Consider the following 25,000-nt stretch of genomic DNA (forward strand, 5'->3'; position numbering starts at 1 on the left):
AAATCTATTGATGAATCAGACATTGGGCGAACCAGACCAAATACAACTGGCAAATCATCGTGTCTCGGATAAAGAAGGATTGTATCTTAAATTGCTCTCTATTCCCTATATAGTCATGATACAGGCCTTGTCAAATGGCTCTCTATTCCCTATACCCAGATGAATACATCTACTCTAAAACCCAGATGAACCCAGATGAATACATCTACTCTAAAACCCAGATGAACCCAGATGAATACATCTACTCTAAAACCCAGATGAACCCAGATGAATACATCTACTCTAAAACCCAGATGAACCCAGATGAATACATCTACTCTAAAACCCAGATGAACCCAGATGAATACATCTACTCTAAAACCCAGATGAACCTGTTAGCACCACTGTCCATACATGAATACATCTAAAACCCAGATGAACCCAGATGAATACATCTACTCTAAAACCCAGATGAACCCAGATGAATACATCTACTCTAAAACCCAGATGAACCCAGATGAATACATCTACTCTAAAAGTAATTCACAGTCTGGGAAACAGTTACAGTAACACTAGTCATCATGACTGATTTGAGGTTAAAACTCAAAAATTGAAATGTCATGGTGTTTAAGCCTGCCATGTTTTTCACATCAAAAGTGCTCAGTAAGCTCTTCTCAATTCATCTGGCACTGAGTTGAATAGGATCCAATCCTGGCATTACATCCTGGTACTGTGGTACTGTTTATGTACTGTAGGACTACTGTTATACATCCTGTACCAGAGTAGAGTAGTGTTTCCTGTGTGACCGTGGTGGTATGAGGACCAGATTGGGAATTTAGCCAGGACACCAGGGTTAACACCACCACTTATCTTATGATAAGTGACATGGGATCTTCAGTGACCACAGAGAGTCAGGCCACCCGTTTACTGTCCCATCCTGAAAGACAGCACCCTACACAGGACAATGTCCCCAGTCTCTACCCTGGGATATTACTATTTAAACCTACTGGCCTTCCAGCACCACTTCCAGCAGCATCTGGTCTCCCATCCAGGGACGGACCAGGACCAACCCTGGGATATTACTATTTAAACCTACTGGCCTTCCAGCACCACTTCCAGCAGCATCTGGTCTCCCATCCAGGGACGGACCAGGACCAACCCTGTTTAGGTTCAGAGGCAAGGCATCGGGATGCAGGGTGGTATGCTACTTACAAAGTTCAGTGTCTTGGGACTGTGGACAGAGTCCTTGCCTCTGAACCAGAGAGATCCAGGTTGGAGTTCTGGCTAGGCTATCGACCTCGCTACGGTACTATGATAGTGTGATATAGTGTGAGAGACTGCCTTGGGGCTGATTCTGAGGTGAAAGGTGAACTCACCGGCTCTCCAATGCCCCCTCGTGGGCCGGGGTAACCCTGAGAGAGGAGAGGGATGTGTGAGACACGGCAAGACGGCAGACAACGCACGCACGCACACACACACACACACGCACGCACGCACACACGCACGCACGCACGCACGCACGCACACACACACACACACACACACACACACACAGACACACACACACACACACACACACACACACACACACACACACACACACACACACACACACACACACACACACACACACACACACACACTACAATGAACCCAAACAACAATACCTCAGACGTAACACAACTGTACCTGGAAACCATGGCAACCTTCAGTTCCATTTCCTGGTGCCCCATCTTCTCCCTGAAACAGAAGAAACAGAACACTTCAGTCATCCCTCGATCTTATTTTCTTTCATTTCCCCTCCCCCCAAATGTTCTCTCTCTCGCCCTCTCACCCTGTTTCCGATCTGGCCTCTGTCTCCAGGAGCTCCTTTGATTCCTCTTGGTCCTTTGGGGCCCTGGGAAATGTAGTTTAGATAAGAGAGAGATGGGAAATGTAGTTTAGATAAGAGAGTTGGGAAAGGTAGTTTAGATAAGAGAGAGATGGGAAATGTAGTTTAGATAAGAGAGAGAAGGGAAATGTAGTTTAGATAAGACAGTTGGGAAAGGTAGTTTAGATAAGAGAGAGATGGGAAATGTAGTTTAGATAAGAGAGTTGGGAAAGGTAGTTTAGATAAGAGAGAGATGGGAAATGTAGTTTAGATAAGAGAGAGAAGGGAAATGTAGTTTAGATAAGACAGTTGGGAAAGGTAGTTTAGATAAGAGAGTTGGGAAAGGAGTTTAGATAAGAGAGAGAAGGGAAATGTAGTTTAGATAAGAGAGTTGGGAAAGGTAGTTTAGATAAGAGAGAGAAGGGAAATGTAGTTTAGATAAGAGAGAGAAGGGAAATGTAGTTTAGATAAGAGAGAGAAGGGAAATGTAGTTTAGATAAGAGAGTTGGGAACGGTAGTTTAGATAAGAGAGAGAAGGGAAATGTAGTTTAGACAGATAGGAAATCAGAGCGGGAACATGAGAAATGAAGTTCAGATGTTAACGGAGGAAGACTTCCTGACCACCTGACCTTTGACATCATTAGGCAGAAACTTTTATCAATATCAAAATATCCACCTGGTGCACGGCACACTGGTTGGAAAATAAGATGACAAAACCTGAAAAACTCCCAGCTTAGTGATACCCGAGCTCTGAAGCAAGCTGCCAGAAAATTGGAACGGAAATGGCGCCACACCAAACTGGAAGTCTTCTGACTAGCTTGGAAAGACAAGTACCGTGCAGTATCGAAGAGCCCTTACTGCTGCTCGATCATCCTATTTTTCCAACTTAATTGAGGAAAATAAGAACAATCCGAAATTCCTTTTTGATACTGTCGCTAAGGTAACTAAAAAGCAGCATTCCCCAAGAGAGGATGGCTTTCACTTCAGCAGTAATAAATTCATGAACTTCTTTGAGGAAAAGATCATGATTATTAGAAAGTAAATTACGGATTCCTCTTTAAATCTGTGTATTCCTTCAAAGCTCGGTTGTCCTGAGTCTGCACAACTCTGCGTGGACCTAGGATCAAGAAAGACGATCAAGTGTTTTAGTACTATATCTCTTGACACAATGATGAAAATAATCATGGCCTCTAAACCTTCAAGCTGCATACTGGAGCATATTCCAACTAAACTACTGAAAGAGTTGCTTCCTGTGCTTGGCCCTCCTATGTTGAACATAATAAACGGCTACCTATCCACTGGATGTGTATCAAACTCACTAATGCTTGTTCTAGGTCCCAAGAAACAAAGAGATATTCTGTTGAATCTGACAATTAATCTTAATGGTCTCAAATAAAACTGTGAAGGACCTCGGTGTTACTCTGGACCCTGATCTCTCTTTTGAAGAACATATCAAGACCATTTCAAGGACAGCTTTTTTCAATCTACATAACTTTGCAAAAATCAGAAACTTTCTATCCAAAAATGATGCATAAAAATGTATCCATGCTTGTGTTACTTCTAGGTTAGACTACTGCAATGCTCTACTTTCAGACTACCCGGATAAAGCACTAAATAAACTTCAGTTAGTGCTAAATACGGCTGCTAGAATCCTGACTAGAACCAAAAAATGTGATCATATTACTCCAGTGCTAGCCTCCCTACACTGGCTTCCTGTCAAAGCAAGGGCTGATTTCAAGGTTTTACTGCTAACCTACAAAGCATTACATGGGCTTTACATGGGGTACATACCTACACGTACGCTACGGTCACAAGACGCAGGCCTCCTAATTGTCCCTAGAATTTCTAAGCAAACAGCTGGAGGCAGGGCTTTCTCCTATAGAGCTCCATTTTTATGGAATGGTCTGCCTACCCATGTCAGAGACGCAAACTCGGTCTCAACCTTTAAGTCTTTACTGAAGACTCATCTCTTCAGTGGGTCATATGATTGAGTGCAGTCTGGCCCAGGAGTGTGAAGGTGAACGGAAAGGCTCTGGAGCAACGAACTGCCCTTGCTGTCTCTGCCTGGCCGGTTCCCATCTTTCCACTGGGATCCTCTGCCTCTAACACTATTACAGGGGCTGAGTCACTGGCTTACTAGGGCTCTTTCATACCATCACAAGGAGGGGTGCGTCACTTGAGTGGGTTGAGTCACTGATGTGATCTTCCTGTCTGGGTTGGCGTTCCCCCCTTGGGTTGTGCCGTGGCAGAGATCTTTATGGGCTATACTCGGCCTTGTCTCAGGATGGTAAGTTGGTGGTTGAAGATATCCCTCTAGTAGTGTGGGGGCTGTGCTTTGGCAAAGTGGGTGGGGTTATATCCTTCCTGTTTGGCCCTGTCCGGGGGTATCATCGGATGGGGCCACAGTGTCTCCTGACCCCTCCTGTCTCAGCCTCAAGTATTTATGCTGCAGTAGTTTATGTGTCGGGGGGCTAGGGTCAGTTTGTTATATCTGGAGTACTTCTCCTGTCCTATCCAGTGTCCTGTGTGAATTTAAGTATGCTCTCTCTAATTCTCTCTTTCTCTCTTTCTTTCGCTCTCTCGGAGGACCTGAGCCCTCGGACCATGCCTCAGGACTACCTGGCATGATGACTCCTTGCTGTCCCCAGTCCACCTGGCCGTGCTGCTGCTCCAGTTTCAACTGTTCTGCCTGTGATTATTATTATTTGACCATGCTGGTCATTTATGAACATTTGAACATCTTGGCCATGTTCTGTTATAATCTCCACCCGGCACAGCCAGAAGAGGACTGGCCACCCCACATAGCCTGGTTCCTCTCTTGGTTTCTTCCAACGTTCTGGCCTTTCTAGGGAGTTTTTCCTAGCCACCGTGCTTCTACACCTGCATTGCTTGCTGTTTGGGGATTTTGGCTGGGTTTCTGTACAGCACTTTGAGATATCAGCTGATGTAAGAAGGGCTATATAAATACATTTGATCTGATTTGATTTGATGCAGGTGTGATAAGACTCCCAGCTTAGTGATAAATGTGTGATAAGACTCCCAGCTTAGTGATAAATGTGTGATAAGACTCCCAGCTTAGTGATGCAGGTGTGATAAGACTCCCAGCTTAGTGATGCAGATGTGATAAGACTCCCAGCTTAGTGATGCAGGTGTGATAAGACTCCCAGCTTAGTGATGCAGGTGTGATAAGACTCCCAGCTTAGTGATGCAGGTGTGATAAGACTCCCAGCTTAGTGATGCAGGTGTGATAAGACTCCAAGCTTAGTGATGCAGGTGTGATAAGACTCCAAGCTTAATGATGCAGGTGTGATAAGACTCCCAGCTTAGTGATGCAGGTGTGATAACTCCCAGCTTAGTGATGCAGGTGTGATAAGACTCCCAGCTTAGTGATGCAGGTGTGATAAGACTCCCAGCTTAGTGATGCAGGTGTGATAAGACTCCCAGTTTAGTGATGCAGGTGTGATAAGACTCCCAGCTTAGTGATAAATGTGTGATAAGACTCCCAGCTTAGTGATGCAGGTGTGATAAGACTCCCAGCTTAGTGATGCAGATGTGATAAGACTCCCAGCTTAGTGATGCAGGTGTGATAAGACTCCCAGCTTAGTGATGCAGGTGTGATAAGACTCCCAGCTTAGTGATGCAGGTGTGATAAGACTCCCAGCTTAGTGATGCAGGTGTGATAAGACTCCAAGCTTAGTGATGCAGGTGTGATAAGACTCCAAGCTTAATGATGCAGGTGTGATAAGACTCCCAGCTTAGTGATGCAGGTGTGATAACTCCCAGCTTAGTGATGCAGGTGTGATAAGACTCCCAGCTTAGTGATGCAGGTGTGATAAGACTCCCAGCTTAGTGATGCAGGTGTGATAAGACTCCCAGTTTAGTGATGCAGGTGTGATGAGACTCCCAGCTCAGTGATAAATGTGTGATAAGACTCACAGCTTAGTGATAAATGTGTGATAAGACTCCCACTTTAGTGATAAATATGTGATAAGACTCCCAGCTTAGTGATAAATATGTGTTAAGACTCCCAGCTTAGTGATAAATGTGTGATAAGACTTCCAGCTTAGTGATAAATATGTGATAAGACTCCCAGCTTAGTGATAAATGTGTGATAAGACTTCCAGCTTAGTGATAAATATGTGTTAAGACTCCCAGCTTAGTGATAAATATGTGATAAGACTTCCAGCTTAGTGATAAATATGTGATAAGACTTCCAGCTTAGTGATAAATATGTGATAAGACTTCCAGCTTAGTGATAAATATGTGATAAGACTTCCAGCTTAGTGATAAATATGTGATAAGACTTCCAGCTTAGGGATAAATATGTGATAAGACTCCCAGCTTAGTGATAAATGTGTGTGAGACAAATACATGTGTTAACTAGATGACGGAATGGATAAACAAATTGATTGATTAGTTTCCCAACCTCTGGTCCGGGGGCGCCCTCATCTCCTCTGTATCCTGGAGACCCCGCCCTGCCGATGTCACCCTGAAACACACACAACAAAACGGTTAGACTTACAACACACACACACGCACACACACACATAGCTCGCCCTAAGACACAGTCGTAAAAGTTTGTAATTATAACACCATTTAATTATGTAACAGCATAGGAAGCAGAAACAGTGTAGACAGGAAGTAGGAAGCAGAAACAGTGTAGACAGGAAGTAGAATGCTGACTGACCAGCCCTTAACCAACAGGTGTAGACCTCACAGTGTAAACCTGAATGACCAGCCCTTAACCAACAGGTGTGGACCACACAGTGAAATGCTGACTGACCAGCCCTTAACCAACAGGTGTAGACCTCACTGTGAAATGCTGACTGACCAGCCCTTAACCAACAGGTGTAGACCTCACTGTGAAATGCTGACTGACCAGCCCTTAACCAACAGGTGTAGACCTCACAGTGAAATGCTGACTGACCAGCCCTTAACCAACAGGTGTAGACCTCACAGTGAAATGCTGACTGACCAGCCCTTAACCAACAGGTGTAGACCTCACAGTGTAATGCTTACTGACAAGCCCTTAACCAACAATGCAGTTAAGGAAAATCAGTGTTAAGAAACTATTTACTAAATAAACTGAAGTAAAAAATGAAGAAAGAAAAAATAAAGAAAATAAATATAGATTAGAAAATATAAAAATAAATAATTGAGGAGCAAAAATCAGATAACAGTATCGAGGCTATATACAGGTAGGTGGTACAGAGTCAATGTGCGGGGGCACCGGTTAGTCGAGGTAGTTCAGGTAATATGTACATGTAGGTAGAAGTAAAGTGACTATGCATAGATAATAAACAGAGAGTAGCAGCAGTGTAAAAGAGGGAGGGGCAATGCAAATTGTCTGGGTGGACATTTGATTAGCTGTTCAGCAGTTTTATGGCTTGGGGGTAGAAGCTGTTGCTGCTTGCCGTGCAGTAGCAGAGAGAACAGTCTATGACTTTGGTGACTGGAGTCTTTGACAATTGTCCGGGCCTTCCTCTGACACCGCCTCGTATACAGGTCCTGGATGGCAGCAAGCTTGGCCCCAGATGTACTGGGTCGTACACAATACCCTCTGTAGTGCCTTGTGGTTGGCTGAATAGTTTCCATACCAGGCATTGATGAACCCATTGATGGTTCAGCTGTGGAACCTTGTGAGGATCTGAGGACCCATGCCAAATCTTTTCAATCTGTTGAGGGGGAACAGGCATTATTGTGTTCTCTTCACAACTGTCTTGGTGTGTTTGGACCATGATAGTTCATTGGTGATGTGGATACCAAGGAACTTGAAGCTCTCAACCTGCTCCACTACAGTCCCGTCGATGAGAATGGGGACGTGCTCGGTGCTCCTTTTCCACAATCATCTCCTTAGTCTTGATCACGTTGAGGGAGAGGAGAGGTTGTTGTCCTGGCACCACACAGCCAGGTCTCTGACCTCCTCCCTATATGTCTCATCGTTGTCGGTGATCAGGCCTACCACTGTTGTGTCGTTGGAAAACTTAATGATGGTGTTGCTGTCTTGGCCATGCAGTCGTGGGTGAACAGGAAGTACAGGAGGGGACTGAGCACCACCCATGAGCCCCTGTGTTGAGGATCAGTGTGGCAGATGTGTTGTTGCCTATCCTCACCACCTGGGGGGTGGCCCGTCAGGGTGTCCATGATCGAGTTGCAGAGGGAGGTGTTTTGTCCCAGGGTCCTTAGCTGCTTAGTAATGAGCTTTGAGGGCAATATGATGTTGAACGCTGAGCTGTAGTCAATGAACAGCATTCTTATGTAGGTGTTCCATTTGTCCAGGTGGGAAAGGGCAGTGTGGAGTGCAATAGAGACTGCATCATCTGTGGATCTGTTGGGGTGGTATGTGAATTGGAGTGGGTTTTTATGTGAGCCATGACCAGCCTTTCAAAGCACTTCATGGCTACAGACGTGAGTGCTACGGGTCGGTATTCATATTAGGCAGGTTACCTTGGTGTTCATGGGCACATGAAACATGTTGGTATTACAGACTTGGTCAGGGACAGGTTGAAAATGTCAGTGAAGACACTTGCCAGTTGGTACATCTGTCTGGCCCTGCGGCCTTGTAAATGTTGACCTGTTTAAAGGTCTTATTCACTGCGGTTATGGAGAGCGTGATCACAGTCGTCCAGAACAGCTGGTGCTCTCATGCATGTTTCAGTGTTGATTGACTGGAGGCGAGCATAGAAGTCATGTAGCTCGTCTAGTAGGTTCGTGTCATTGGGCAGCTCGAGGCTGTGCTTCCCTTTGTAGTCCTTAATAGTTCGCAAGCCCTGCCACATCCGACGAGCGTTGTAGCCGGTGTATCTGATAATCTATCATTTGTTTTCGATCTTAGTCCTGTATTGACACTTTCCCTGTTTGATGGAAGTTCAAGAAGTCCCGGCTTCTTGAAAGCTGCAGCTCATTCAAGGTTTTTATTTTATTTTTATTTTTTACTATTTTCTACATTGTAGAATAATAGTGAAGACATCAAAACTATGAAATAACACATATGGAATCATGTAGTAAGCAAGAAAGTGTTTTATATTTTAGATTCTTCAACATAGCCACCCTTCGCCTTGATGACAGCTTTGCACACTCTTGGCATTCTCTCAACCCGCTTCACCTGGAATGCTTTTCCAATACTCTTGAAGGAGATCCCTCATATGCTGAGCACTTGTTGGCTGCCTTTCCTTCACTCTGCTGTGCAACTCATCCCAAACCATCTCAATTAGGTTGAGGTCAGGTGATTGTGGAGGCCAGGTCATCTGATGCAGCACTCCATCACTCTCCTTCTTGGTCAAATAGCCCTTACACAGCCTGGAGGGGTGTTGGGTCATTATCCTGTTGAAAAACAAATGATAGTCCCACTAACCACAAACCAGATGGGATGGCGTGTCGCTGCATAGTGCTGTGGTAGCCAAGCTGGTTAAGTGTGCCTTGAATTCTAAAGAAATCACTGACAGTGTCACCAACAAAGCACCCCCACAACATCACACCTCCTCCTCCATGCTTCACGGTCCAAATGTTCGTTTTGGTTCCAACCACCATGGTTCCAACCGCCAACCTCCATTTCTTTGTGGGACGCAGAGTAGGATCTCTGGAAGCAACGTCAACACAAGAACTGTTCGTCGGGGGCAGCCTTACACACGCCTAAGATCACCATGCGCAACCCTAAGAGTCAGCTGGAGTGGTGTAATGCTCGCTGCCATCGGACTCTGGAGCAGTGGAAACACGTTGTGATGGAGTGATGAATCACGCTTCACTGTCTGGCAGTCCAAAGGATGAATCTGGGTTTGGCAAATGCCAGGAGAACGCTACCAGCCCTAATGCATAGTGCAAACTGGGGCTGTTTTCATGGCCCCTTAGTTCCAGTGAAGGGAAATCTTAACACTACAACATACAGTGAAATTCTAGATGATTCTGTACTTCCAACTTTGTGGCAACAGTTTGGGGAAGGCACTTTCCTGTTTCAACAATGCCCCCATGCAAAAAGCGAGGTCCATACAGAAATGGTTTGTCGAGATCGGTATGGAAGAACTTGACTGGCCTGCACAGAACCTTGACCTCAACCCCATCAAACACCTTTGGGATGCATTGGAATGCCGACTGCGAGCCAGGCCTCATCGCCCAACATCAGTCCCCGACCTCACTAATGCTCTTGTGACTGAATGGAAGCAAGTCCCCGCAGCAATGTTCCAACATCTAGTGGAAGCCTTCCCAGAAGAGTGGAGGCTGTTATAGCAGCAATGTTCCAACATCTAGTGGAAAGCCTTCCCAGAAGAGTGGAGGCTGTTATAGCAGCAATGTTCCTACATCTAGTGGAAAGCCTTCCCAGAAGGGTGGAGGCTGTTATAGCAGCAAAGGGGGGGACCAACTCCATATTAATACCCATGATTTTGGAATGAGATGTTGTTTGAGCATGTGTCCACATAATTTTGGTCATGTAGTGTACAAACCCTCCAACCCCAAAAGGCCTGAGGTGTTGATGTTAAACTAAACTAAATGATAAAATATACATACCACAAAATGCAATTGGCTATTCTTAAACTCTTCAAGATTATCCTCTGCTCTGGCATCTTCCCCAATATTTGGAACTAAGGTCTGGCCACCCCAATCCACAAAAGTAAGGACAAATTTGATCACAATAATTACTCAGGAATGTGCGTCAACAGCAGCCTTAGACAAATCCTCTGCAGTATCATCAACAGCCGACTCCAACATTTCCTCAGTGAAAACAATGTCCTGAGCAAATCTTACCAAAATACCGTACGACAGACCACGTAATATACACCCTGCACACCCTTACTGACAAACAAACCAAAACAGACAAAGTCTTCTCATGCTTTGTTGATTTCACGAGGGTCTTCTATACAAATGGAAGGAACGTGATGTACAAAAACAAAAGCAACGTACACAAACAACAAATATGCAAATAGACACCCACATGTCTTTCCTCAGGGCTGGGGGGTGAGACAAGGATGCAGCTTGAGGCCCACCCTCTTCAACATACAGAGCAGCTTGAGGCCCATCCTCTTGGATACTCATCTCACCTCATCGCTGTACCCCAAAAATACAACTATCTGTAAGTGAATCTAATGGGGGATCTGATTAGTAGCTGCTGCTTTATCTAATGGGGTATAACATTAGTAACTACTGTTTTAAGTAATGGGGGATCTAATTAGTAGCTACTGTTTTATCTAATGGGGGGATATAATTAGTAGCTGCTGTTTTATCTAATGGGGGATCAAATTAGTAGCTGCTGTTTTATCTAATGGGGGATCAAATTAGTAGCTGCTGTTTTATCTAATGGTGGATCAAATTAGTAGCTGCTGTTTCATTTAATGGGGGATCAAATTAGTAGCTGCTGTTTTATCTAATGGGGGATCAAATGAGTAGCTGCTGTTTTATCTAATGGGGGATCAAATGAGTAGCTGCTGTTTTATCTAATGGCGGGATCTAATAAGTAACTACGGCTTTATCTAATGTGGATCTAATTAGTAGCTGCTGTTTTATCTAATGGGGGGATCTAATTAGTATCTGCTGCTTTATCTAATGGGGGATCTAATTAGTAGCTGCTGTTTTATCTAATGGGGGGATCTAATTAGTAACTACTGCTTAATCTAATGGGGATCTAATTAGTAGCTGCTGTTTTATCTAATGGGGGGGGAGTTCTAATTAGTAACTACTGCTTTACCTAATGGGGATCTAATTAGTAGCTGCTGTCTTATCTAATGGGGGATCTAATTAGTATCTGCCACTTTATCTAATGGGGGATCTAATTAGTAGCTGCTGTTTTATCTAATGGGGGGATCTATTTAGAAGCTGCTGTTTTATCTAATGGGGGGATCTAATTAGTAGCTGCTGTTTTATCTAATGGAGGGATCTAATTAGTAACTACTGCTTTATCTCATGGGGGGATCTAATTCGTAGCTACTGCTTTATCTAATGGGGGATCTAATTAGTAGCTACTGTTTTATCTAATGGGGGGGATCTAATTAGTAGCTGCTCTTTTATCTAATGGGGGGATCTAATTAGTAATTACTGCTTTATCTAATGCGGGATCAAATTAGTAACTACTGCTTAATCTAATGGGGGGATCAAATTAGTAGCTACTGTTTTATCTAATGGGGGATCTAATTAGAAGCTGCTGTTTTATCTAATGGGGGATCAAATTAGTAACTACTGCTTTATCTAATGGGGGGGATCTAATTAGTAGCTGCTGCTTTATGTAATGGGGGGGATCTAATTAGTAACTACTGCTTTATCTAATGGGGGATCTAATTAGTAGCTGCTGTTTTATCTAATGGGGGATCTAATTAGTATCTGCTGCTTTATCTAATGGGGAATCAAATTAGTAGCTGCTGTTTAATTAGTGGGGGATCTAATTAGTAACTACTGCTTTACCGAATGGGGATCTAATTAGTAGCTGCTGTTTTATCTAATGGGATATAAAATTGGTAACTACTGCTTTATCTTATGGGGAATGTAATTAGTAGCAACTGTTTTATCTAATGGAGGGGATCTAATTAGTTGCTGCTGTTTTATCTAATGGGGGGATCTAATTAGTAACTACTGCTTTATCTAATGGGGGATCTAATTAGTAGCTACTGCTTTATCTAATGGGGGATCTAATTAGTAGCTTCTGTTTTATCTAATGGGGGATCAAATTAGTAGCTTCTGTTTTATCTAATGGGAGATCAAATTAGTAACTACTGCTTTATCTAATGGGGGATCTAATTAGAAGCTGCTGTTTTATCTAATGGGGTAAAAAATTGGTAACTACTGCTTTATCTAATGGGGGATCTAATTAGTAGCTGCTGTTTTATCTAATGGGGGGGATCTAATTAGTAACTACCTCTATGTAATGGGGATCTAATTAGTAGCTGCTGTTTTATCTAATGGGGGATCTAATTAGTATCTGCTGCTTTATCCAATGGGGGGGATCTAATTAATAGCTGCTGTTTTATCTAATGGGGGGGATCTAATTAGTAACTACTGCTTTACCTAATGGGGGATCAAATTAGTAGCTGCTGTTTTATCTAATGGGGGGGGGATCTAATTAGTAACTACTGCTTGATCTAATGGGGATATAATGGGGATCTAATTAGTAGCTGCTGTTTTATCTAATGGGGGATCTAATTAGCAGCTACTGTGTTCTCTAATGTCTGATCTCATTAGTAGCTGCTGTTTTATCTAATGGGGGGATCTAATTAGTAACTACTGCTTTACCTAATGGGGATGTAATTAGTAGTTGCTGTTTTATCTAATGGGAGGGGGTCTAATTAGTATCTGCAACTTTATCTAATGGGGGGATCTAATTAGTAGCTGCTGCTTTATCTAATGGGGGATCTAATGAGTAGCCGCTGTTTTATCTAAAGGAGGATCTAATGAGTGGCTGCTGCTATATCTAATGGGGGATCTAATGAGTAGCTGCTGTTTTATCTAATGGAGGTTCTAATGAGAAGCTGCTGCTTTATCTAATGGGGGATCTAATGAGTAGCTGCTGTTTTATCTAATGGGGGATCTAATTAGTATCTGCTGCTTTATCTAATGGGGGATCCAATTAGTAGCTGCAGTTTTATCTAATGGGGGGGGATCTAATTAGTAACTACTGCTTTACCTAATAGAGATCTAATTAGTAGCTGCTGTTTTATCTAATGAGGGGGATCTAATTAGTATCTGCTGCTTTATCTAATGGGGGATCTAATTAGTAGCTTCTGCTTTATCTAATAGGGCATCTAATTAGTAGCTGCTGCTTTTTCTAATGGGGGATCGAATGAGTTGCTGCTGATTTATCTAAAGGAAATTCTAATGAGTAGCTGCTGCTTTATCTAATGGGGGATCTAATGAGTAGCTGCTGTTTTATCTAATGGGGGGATCTAATTAGTAACTACTGCTTTATCTCATGGGGATCTAATTTGCAGCTGCTGTTTTATCTAATGGGGGGATCGAATTAGTATCTGCTGCTTTATCTAATGGGGTATCTAATTAGTAGCTGCTGTTTTATCTAATGGGGGGGGGATCTAATTAGTAACTACTGCTTTATCTAATGGGGATCTAATTAGTAGCTTCTGTTTTATCTAATGGGGGATCTAATGAGTAGCTACTGTTTTATCTAATGGGGGATCTAATTAGTAGCTGCTGTTTTGTCTAATGGGGGGGATCAAATTAGTAGCTGCTGTTTTATCTAATGGGGGAATCTAATTAGTAACTACTGCTTTACCTAATGGGGGATCTAATGAGTAGCTGCTGTTTTATCTAATGGGGGATCAAATTAGTAGCTTCTGCTTTATCTAATGGGGGATCAAATTAGTAACTACTGCTTTATCTAATGGGGATCTAATGAGTATATGTTGCTTTATCTAATGGGGATCTAATTAGCAGCTACTGTTTTATCTAATGGGGGATATAATTAGTTGCTGCTGTTTTATCTAACGGGGGGTCTAATTAGTATCTGCTACTTTATCTAATGGGGGGGATCTAATTAGTAGCTCCTGCTTTATCTAATAGGGCATCTAATTAGTGGCTGCTGCTTTATCTAATGGGGGATCTAATGAGTTGCTGCTGCTTTATCTAATGGAGGATCTAATGAGTAGCTGCTGCTTTATCTAATTGCGGATCTAATAAATAGCTTCTGTTTTATCTAATGGGGGATCAAATTAGTAACTACTGCTTTATCTAATGGGGATCTAATTAGTAGCTGCTGTTTTATCTAATGGGGGGGGGGATCTAATTAGTAACTACTGCTTTATCTAATGGGGATCTAATTAGTAGCTTCTGTTTTATCAATTGGGGGATCAAATTAGTAGCTTCTGCTTTATCTAATGGGGGATCAAATTAGTAACTACTGCTTTATCTAATGGGGGATCTAATTAGTAGCTACTGTTTTATCTAATGGGGGATCTAATTAGTAGCTGCTGTTTTGTCTAATGGGGGATCAAATTAGTAGCTGCTGTTTTATCTAATGGGGGGGATCTAATTAGTAACTACTGCTTTATCTAATGGGGATCTAATGGGGATCTAATTATTAGCTGCTGTTTTATCTAATGGGGGGATCAAATTAGTAGCTGCTGTTTTATCTAATGGGGGGGATCTAATTAGTAACTACTGCTTTACCTAATGGGGATGTAATTAGTAGTTGCTGTTTCATCTAATGGGAGGGGGTCTAATTAGTATCTGCTACTTTATCTAATGGGGGGATCTAATTAGTAGCTGCTGCTTTATCTAATGGGGGATCTAATGAGTAGCTGCTGTTTTATCTAATGGAGGATCTAATGAGTAGCTGTTGCTATATCTAATGGGGGATCTAATGAGTAGCTGCTGTTTTATCTAATGGAGGTTCTAATGAGAAGCTGCTGTTTTATCTAATGGGGGATCTAATGAGTAGCTGCTGTTTTATCTAATGGGGGATCTCATTAGTAGCTGCTGTTTTATCTAATGGGGGGGATCAAATTAGTAGCTGCTGTTTTATCTAATGGGGGGATCTAATTAGTAACTACTGCTTTACCTAATGGTGATCTAATGAGTAGCTGCTGTTTTATCTAATGGGGGATCTAATTAGTAGCTGCTGTTTTATTTAATGGGGGGATCTAATGAGTAGCTGCTGCTTTATCTAATGGGGGATCTAATGAGTAGCTGCTGTTTTATCTAATGGGGGATCTAATTAGTAGCTGCGGTTTTATCTAATGGGGGATCTAATGAGTATCTGTTGCTTTATCTAATGGGGGATCTAATGAGTAGCTGCTGTTTTATCTAATTAGGTATCTAATTAGCAGCTACTGTTTTATCTAATGGGGGATATAATTAGTTGCTGCTGTTTTATCTAACGGGGGGTCTAATTAGTATCTGCTACTTTATCTAATGGGGGGGATCTAATTAGTAGCTCCTGCTTTATCTAATAGGGCATCTAATTAGTGGCTGCTGCTTTATCTAATGGGGGATCTAATGAGTTGCTGCTGCTTTATCTAATGGAGGATCTAATGAGTAGCTGCTGCTTTATCTAATTGGGGATCTAATAAATAGCTTATGTTTTATCTAATGGGGAATCAAATTAGTAACTACTGCTTTATCTAATGGGGATCTAATTAGTAGCTGCTGTTTTATCTAATGGGGGGGATCTAATTAGTAACTACTGCTTTATCTAATGGGGATCTAATTAGTAGCTTCTGTTTTATCAATTGGGGGATCAAATTAGTAGCTTCTGCTTTATCTAATGGGGGATCAAATTAGTAACTACTGCTTTATCTAATGGGGATCTAATTAGTAGCTGCTGTTTTATCTAATGGGGGATCAAATTAGTAGCTGCTGTTTTATCTAATGGGGGGGGGATCTAATTAGTAACGACCTCTTTATCTCATGGGGATCTAATTAGTAGCTGCTGTTTTATCTAATGGGGGATCTAATTAGTATCTGCTGCTTTATCGAATGGGGGATCTAATTAGTTGCTGCTGTTTGATCTAATGGGGGGATCTAATTAGTAACTACCTCTTTATGTAATGGGGGATCGAATTAGTAGCGACTGCTTTATCTAATGGGGGATCTAATTAGTAGCTACTGTTTTATCTAATGGGGGATTAAATTCGTAGCTGCCGTTTTATCTAATGGGGGATCTAATTAGTAACTACTGCTTTACCTAATGGGGGATCTAATTAGTAGCTGCTGTTTTATCTAATGGGGGATCTAATTAGTAGCTGCTGTTTTGTCTAATGGGGGATAAATTAGTAGCTGCTGTTTTATCTAATGGGGGATCTAATTAGTAACTACTGCTTTATCTAATGGGGATCTAATGGGGATCTAATTAGTAGCTGCTGTTTTATCTAACGGGGGGATCAAATTAGTAGCTGCTGTTTCATCTAATGGGAGGGGGTCTAATTAGTATCTTCTACTTTATCTAATGGGGGGGATCTAATTAGTAGCTGCTGCTTTATCTAATGGGGGATCTAATGAGTAGCTGCTGTTTTATCTAATGGAGGATCTAATGAGTAGCTGTTGCTATATCTAATGGGGGATCTAATGAGTAGCTGCTGTTTTATCTAATGGAGGTTCTAATGAGAAGCTGCTGTTTTATCTAATGGGGGATCTAATGAGTAGCTGCTGTTTTATCTAATGGGGTATCTAATTAGTATCTGCTGCTTTATCTAATGGGGGATCTAATTAGTAGCTGCTGTTATATCTAACGGGGGGGGGGGGGGATCTAATTAGTAACTACTGCTTTACCTAATGGGGATCTAATTAGTAGCTGCTGTTTTATCTAATGGGGGGGATCTAATTAGTAACTACTGCTTTATCTAATGGGGATCTAATGGGAATCTAATTATTAGCTGATGTTTTATCTAATGGGGGGATCAAATTAGTAGCTGCTCTTTTATCTAATGGGGGGATCTAATTAGTAACTACTGCTTTACATAATGGGGATGTAATTAGTAGTTGCTGTTTTATCTAATGGGAGGGGGTCTAATTAGTATCTGCTACTTTATCTAATGGGGGGGATCTAATTAGTAGCTGCGGTTTTATCTAATAGGGCATCTAATTAGTAGCTGCTGCTTTATCTAATGGAGGATCTAATGAGTAGCTGTTGCTATATCTAATGGGGGATCTAATGAGTTGCTGCTGCTTTATCTAATGGAGGATCTAATGAGTAGCTGCTGCTTTATCTAATGGGGTTCTAATGAGTAGCTGCTGTTTTATCTAATGGGGGATCTAATTAGTAGCTTCTGCTTTATATAATAGGGCATCTAAGTAGTAGCTGCTGCTTTATCTAATGGGGGATCTAATGAGTTGCTGCTGCTTTATCTAATGGAGGATCTAATGAGTAGCTGCTGCTTTATCTAATGGGGGATCAAATAAATAGCTGCTGTTTTATCTAATGGAGGATCTAATGAGTAGCTGCTGCTTTATCTAATGGGGGATCTAATGAGTAGCTGCTGTTTTATCTAATGGAGTATCTAATGAGAAGCTGCTGCTTTATCTAATGGGGGATATAATGAGTAGCTTCTGTTTTATCTAATGGGGGGATCTAATTAGTAACTACTGCTTTATCTCATGGGGATCTAATTTGCAGCTGCTGTTTTATCTAATGGGGGGATCTAATTAGTATCTGCTGCTTTATCTAATGGGGTATCTAATTAGTAGCTGCTGTTTTATCTAATGGGGGGATCTAATTAGTAACTACTGCTTTATCTAATGGGGATCTAATTAGTAGCTTCTGTTTTATCTAATGGGGGATCAAATTAGTAGCTTCTGTTTTATCTAATGGGGGATCTAATTAGTAGCTGCTGTTTTATCTAATAGGGCATCTAATTAGTAACTACTGCTTTATCTAATGGGGATCTAATTAGTAGCTGCTGTTTTATCTAATGGGGGATCAAATTAGTAACTACTGCTTTATGTTATGGGGATCTAATTAGTAGCTGCTGTTTTATCTAATTGGGGATCAAATTAGTAGCTGCTGTTTTATCTAATGGGGGGGGATCTAATTAGTAACGACCTATTTATCTCATGGGGATCTAATTAGTAGCTGCTGTTTTATCTAATGGGGGATCTAATTAGTATCTGCTGCTTTATCGAATGGGGGATCTAATTAGTTGCTGCTGTTTGATCTAATGGGGGGATCTAATTAGTAACTACCTCTTTATGTAATGGGGGATCGAATTAGTAGCGATTGCTTTATCTAATGGGGGATTAAATTTGTAGCTGCCGCTTTATCTAATGGAGGATCTAATTAGTAACTACTGCTTTACCTAATGGGGGATCTAATTAGTAGCTGCTGTTTTATCTAATGGGGGATCAAATTAGTAGCTGCTGTTTTATCTAATGCAGGGGGGATCTAATTAGTAGCTGCGGTTTTATCTAATGGGGGATCTAATGAGTATCTGATGCTTTATCTAATGGGGGATCTAAAGAGTAGCTGCTGCTTTATCTAATGGGGGATCTAATGAGTAGCTGCTGTTGTATCTAATGGGGGATCTAATGAGTTGCTGCTTTTTTATCTAATGGGGGGATCTAATTAGTAACTACTGCTTTATCTCATGGGGATCTAATTTGCAGCTGCTGTTTTATCTAATGGGCGGGATCTAATTAGTATCTGCTGCTTTATCTAATGGGGGGATCTAATTAGTAGCTGCTGTTTTATCTAATGGGGGATCTAATTAGTAGCTGCTGTTTTATCTAATGGGGGATCAAATGAGTAGCTGCTGTTTTATCTAATGGGGTATCTAATTAGTAGCTGCTGTTTTATCTAATGGGGGATCTAATTAGTTGCTGCTGTTTTATCTAATGGGGGGGGATCTAATTAGTAACTACTGCTTTATCTAATGGGGATCTAATTAGTTGCTGCTGTTTTATCTAATGGGGGGGGGGATCTAATTAGTAGCTGCTGTTTTATCTAATCGGAGGGGGTCTAATTAGTATCTGCTACTGTATCTAATGGGGGGGATCTAATTAGTAGCTTCTGCTTTATCTAATAGGGCATCTAATTAGTAGCTGCTGCTTTATCTAATGGGGGATCTAATGAGTAGCTGCTGTTTTATCTAATGGATGATCTAATGAGTAGCTGCTGCTTTATCTAAGGGGGGATCTAATGAGTAGCTGCTGTTTTATCTAATGGAGGATCTAATGAGTAGCTGCTGCTTTATCTAATGGGGGATCTAATGAGTAGCTGCTGTTTTATCTAATGGGGGATCTAATTAGTAACTACTGCTTTATCTAATGGGGATCTAATTAGTAGCTGCTGTTTTATCTAATGGGGGGATCTAATTAGTATCTGCTGTTTTATCTAATGGGGGATCTAATTAGTAGCTGCTGTTTTATCTAATGGGGGGATCTAATTAGTATCTGCTGCTTTATCTAATGGAGGATCTAATGAGTAGCTGTTGCTATATCTAATGGGGGATCTAATGAGTTGCTGCTGCTTTATCTAATGGAGGATCTAATGAGTAGCTGCTGCTTTATCTAATGGGGTTCTAATGAGTAGCTGCTGTTTTATCTAATGGGGGATCTAATTAGTAGCTTCTGCTTTATATAATAGGGCATCTAAGTAGTAGCTGCTGCTTTATCTAATGGGGGATCTAATGAGTTGCTGCTGCTTTATCTAATGGAGGATCTAATGAGTAGCTGCTGCTTTATCTAATGGGGGATCAAATAAATAGCTGCTGTTTTATCTAATGGAGGATCTAATGAGTAGCTGCTGCTTTATCTAATGGGGGATCTAATGAGTAGCTGCTGTTTTATCTAATGGAGTATCTAATGAGAAGCTGCTGCTTTATCTAATGGGGGATATAATGAGTAGCTGCTGTTTTATCTAATGGAGTATCTAATGAGAAGCTGCTGCTTTATCTAATGGGGTATCTAATTAGTAGCTGCTGTTTTATCTAATGGGGGGATCTAATTAGTAACTACTGCTTTATCTAATGGGGGATCTAATTAGTAACTACTGCTTTATCTAATGGGGGATCTAATTAGTAACTACTGCTTTATCTAATGGGGATCTAATTAGTAGCTTCTGTTTTATCAATTGGGGGATCTAATTAGTTGCTGCTGTTTGATCTAATGGGGGGATCTAATTAGTAACTACCTCTTTATGTTATGGGGATCTAATTAGTAGCTGCTGTTTTATCTAATTGGGGATCAAATTAGTAGCTGCTGTTTTATCTAATGGGGGGGGGGATCTAATTAGTAACGACCTATTTATCTCATGGGGATCTAATTAGTAGCTGCTGTTTTATCTAATGGGGGATCTAATTAGTATCTGCTGCTTTATCGAATGGGGGATCTAATTAGTTGCTGCTGTTTGATCTAATGGGGGGATCTAATTAGTAACTACCTCTTTATGTAATGGGGGATCTAATTAGTAACTACCTCTTTATGTAATGGGGGATCGAATTAGTAGCGATTGCTTTATCTAATGGGGGATTAAATTCGTAGCTGCCGTTTTATCTAATGGGGGGGATCTAATTAGTAACTACTGCTTTACCTAATGGGGGATCTAATTAGTAGCTGCTGTTTTATCTAATGGGGGATCAAATTAGTAGCTGCTGCTTTATCTAATGCAGGGGGGATCTAATTAGTAGCTGCGGTTTTATCTAATGGGGGATCTAATGAGTATCTGATGCTTTATCTAATGGGGGATCTAAAGAGTAGCTGATGTTTTATCTATTGGAGGATCTAATGAGTAGCTGCTGCTTTATCTAATGGGGGATCTAATGAGTTGCTGCTTTTTTATCTAATGGGGGGATCTAATTAGTAACTACTGCTTTATCTCATGGGGATCTAATTTGCAGCTGCTGTTTTTTCTAATGGCGGGGATCTAATTTGTATCTGCTGCTTTATCTAATGGGGGGGATCTAATTAGTAGCTGCTGTTTTATCTAATGGGGGATCTAATTAGTAGCTGCTGTTTTATCTAATGCGGGGGATCTAATTAGTATCTGCTGCTTTATCTAATGGGGGGGGATCTAATTAGTAGCTGCTGTTTTATCTAATGGGGGATCTAATTAGTAGCTGCTGTTTTATCTAATGGGGTATCTAATTAGTAGCTGCTGTTTTATCTAATGGGGGATCTAATTAGTTGCTGCTGTTTTATCTAATGGGGGGGGATCTAATTAGTAACTACTGCCCTATCTAATGGAGATCTAATTAGTTGCTGCTGTTTTATCTAATGGGGGGGATCTAATCAGTAGCTGCTGTTTTATCTAATGGGAGGGGGTCTAATTAGTATCTGCTACTGTATCTAATGGGGGGGATCTAATTAGTAGCTTCTGCTTTATCTAATAGGGCATCTAATTAGTAGCTGCTGCTTTATCTAATGGGGGATCTAATGAGTAGCTGCTGTTTTATCTAATGGATGATCTAATGAGTAGCTGCTGCTTTGTCTAAGGGGGGATCTAATGAGTAGCTGCTGTTTTATCTAATGGAGGATCTAATGAGTAGCTGCTGCTTTATCTAATGGGGGATCTAATGAGTAGCTGCTGTTTTATCTAATGGGGGATCTAATTAGTAACTACTGCTTTATCTAATGGGGATCTAATTAGTAGCTGCTGTTTTATCTAATGGGGGGGATCTAATTAGTATCTGCTGTTTTATCTAATGGGGGATCTAATTAGTAGCTGCTGTTTTATCTAATGGGGGGGATCTAATTAGTATCTGCTGCTTTATCTAATGGGGGATATAATGAGTAGCTGCTGTTTTATCTAATGGGGGAACTAATTAGTAGCTGCTGTTTTATTTAATGGGGGGATCTAATGAGTAGCTGCTGCTTTATCTAATGGGGGATCTAATGAGTAGCTGCTGTTTTATCTAATGGGGGATCTAATTAGTAGATGCTGTTTTATCTAACGGGGGATCTAATTAGTAGCTGCGGTTTTATCTAATGGGGGATCTAATGATTATCTGATGCTTTATCTAATGGGGGATCTAATGAGTAGCTGCTGTTTTATCTAATGGGGTATCTAATTAGCAGCTACTGTTTTGTCTAATGGGGGATCTAATTAGTAGCTGCTGTTTTATCTAATGGGGGGATCTAATTAGTAGCTTCTGCTTTATCTAATAGGGCATCTAATTAGTAGCTGCTGCTTTATCTAATGGGGGTTCTAAAAAGTTGCTGCTGTTTTATCTAATGGAAGATCTAATGAGTAGCTGCTGCTTTATCTAATGGGGGATCTAATAAATAGCTGCTGTTTTATCTAATGGAAGATCTAATGAGTAGCTGCTGCTTTATCTAATGGAGGATCGAATGAGTAGCTGCTGTTTTATCTAATGGGGGATCGAATGAGTAGCTGCTGTTTTATCTAATGGAGGATCGAATGAGTAGCTGCTGTTTTATCTAATGTGGGATCGAATGAGTAGCTGCTGTTTTATCTAATGGGGGATCTAATTAGTAGCTACTGTTTTATCTAATGGGGGATCTAATTAGTAGCTGCTGTTTTATCTAATGGGGGGGATCTAATTAGTAACTACTGCTTTATCTAATGGGGATCAAATTAGTAGCTGCTGTTTTATCTAATGGGGGTGGGGATCTAATTAGTATCTGCTGCTTTATCTAATGGGGGATCTAATGAGTAGCTGATGTTTTATCTAATGGGGGATCTAATTAGTAGCTGCTGTTTTATCTAATGGGGGATCTAATGAGTAGCTGCTGCTTTATCTAATGGGGGATCTAATAAATAGCTGCTGTTTTATCTAATGGAGGATCTAATGAGTAACTACTGCTTTATCTCATGGGGATCTAATTTGCAGCTGCTGTTTTATCTAATGGGGGGATCTAATTAGTATCTGCTGTTTTATCTAATGGGGGATCTAATTAGTAGCTGCTGTTTTATCTAATGGGGGTGATCTAATTAGTAACTTCTGCTTTATCTAATGGGGATCTAATTAGTAGCTGCTGTTTTATCTAATGGGGGGATCTAATTAGTAGCTGCTGTCTTATCTAATGGGGGATCTAATTAGTAACTACTGCTTTATCTAATGGGGATCTAATGAGTAGCTGCTGTTTTATCTAATGATGGATCTAATTAGTAACTACTGCTTTATCTAATGGGGATCTAATTAGTAGCTGCTGTTTTATCTAATGGGGGGGATCTAATTAGTATCTGCTACTTTATCTAATTGGGGATCTAATGAGTAGCTGCTGTTTTATCTAATGGGGGATCTAAATAGTAGCTGCTGTTTTATCTAATGTGGGATCTAATGAGTAGCTGCTGCTTTATCTAATGGGGGATCTAATGAGTAGCTGCTGTTTTATCTAATGGGGGTGATCTAATTAGTAACTTCTGCTTTATCTAATGGGGATCTAATTAGTAGCTGCTGTTTTATCTAATGGGGGGGATCTAATTAGTAGCTGCTGTCTTATCTAATGGGGGATCTAATTAGTAGCTGCTGTTTTATCTAATGATGGATCTAATTAGTAACTACTGCTTTATCTAATGGGGATCTAATTAGTAGCTGCTGTTTTATCTAATGGGGGGGATCTAATTAGTATCTGCTACTTTATCTAATTGGGGATCTAATGAGTAGCTGCTGTTTTATCTAATGGGGGATCTAAATAGTAGCTGCTGTTTTATCTAATGTGGGATCTAATGAGTAGCTGCTGCTTTATCTAATGGGGGATCTAATGAGTAGCTGCTGTTTTATCTAATGGGGGACCAAATTAGTAGCTGCTGTTTTATCTAATCGGGGATATAATTCGTAGCTGCTGTTTCATCTAATGAGTATCTGCTGCTTTATCTAATGGGGGATCTAATGACTAGCTGCTGTTTTATATAATGGGGGATCTAATTAGCAGCTACTGTTTTACCTAATGGGGGGGTCTAATTAGTAGCTACTGTTTTATCTAATGGGGGATCTAATTAGTAGCTGCTGTTTTATCTAATGGGAGGGGGGTCTAATTAGTAGCTACTGTTTTATCTAATGGGGGATCTAATTAGTAGCTGCTGTTTTATCTAATGGGGGGGGTCTAATTAGTAGCTTCTGTTTTATCTAATGGGGATCTAATTAGTATCTGCTGCTTTATCTAATGGGGATCTAATTAGTAGCTTCTAGTTTAGCTAATAGGGATCGAATTAATAAAATATCTGATACTAAGTACTATTGATGATTGAATGCTGGTATGAAGGGTATCAAGTTTAAATGCTTGATGAAGAGTTTTAAACGTTGTGTAGTTTCAGAGGTCGAGAACCGGGGTACGTACAGGCTCTCCATTGGCTCCAGATGAACCCTCTCTGCCCTGATCTCCACGAGGTCCTGGGTCACCCTGAAGGGACAGAAGACATCAGTCAACACACACCTTCATCATCAGCACTACCATCACCATCACCACCATCATCACCATCATCATCACCACCCACCACCATCACCAGCATCATCATTACCATCACCATCAACATCAACATCATCACCATCACCTGCATCATCACCATCATCACCATCAACATCAACATCATCACCATCACCAGCATCATCACCATCATCACCATCACCCTCATCACCAGCATCATCACCATCATCACCACCACCACCATCACCAGCATCATCATTACCATCACCACCATCACCATCACCAGCATCATCACCATCATCACCACCACCACCATCACCAGCATCATCACTATCACCCTCATCACAACATCATCAGCACCATCACCCTCATCACCAGCATCATCATCACCATCACCACCAT

At 41.2% G+C, this 25,000-nt stretch overlaps 1 protein-coding gene across 1 annotated transcript in view; it reads right to left on the reverse strand.

Annotated features, from left to right (window-relative positions):
* The window catches only part of LOC135558306 (collagen alpha-1(VI) chain-like), a 77,784-nt gene that overhangs the window by 29,816 nt on the left and 22,968 nt on the right, over nucleotides 1-25,000 (reverse strand). The window contains exons 18-22 of the mRNA XM_064992030.1: nucleotides 24,512-24,574; nucleotides 6,276-6,338; nucleotides 1,814-1,876; nucleotides 1,669-1,719; nucleotides 1,356-1,391 (exon numbers count right to left, since the gene is read on the reverse strand). Coding sequence (XP_064848102.1) covers nucleotides 1,356-1,391; nucleotides 1,669-1,719; nucleotides 1,814-1,876; nucleotides 6,276-6,338; nucleotides 24,512-24,574 — 276 coding nt within the window. The remainder of the gene's footprint in view (nucleotides 1-1,355; nucleotides 1,392-1,668; nucleotides 1,720-1,813; nucleotides 1,877-6,275; nucleotides 6,339-24,511; nucleotides 24,575-25,000) is intronic.

This window comes from Oncorhynchus masou, chromosome 17 (genome assembly GCF_036934945.1).
Source record: "Oncorhynchus masou masou isolate Uvic2021 chromosome 17, UVic_Omas_1.1, whole genome shotgun sequence".
In the NCBI taxonomy this organism is placed as follows: Eukaryota; Metazoa; Chordata; class Actinopteri; order Salmoniformes; family Salmonidae; genus Oncorhynchus; species Oncorhynchus masou.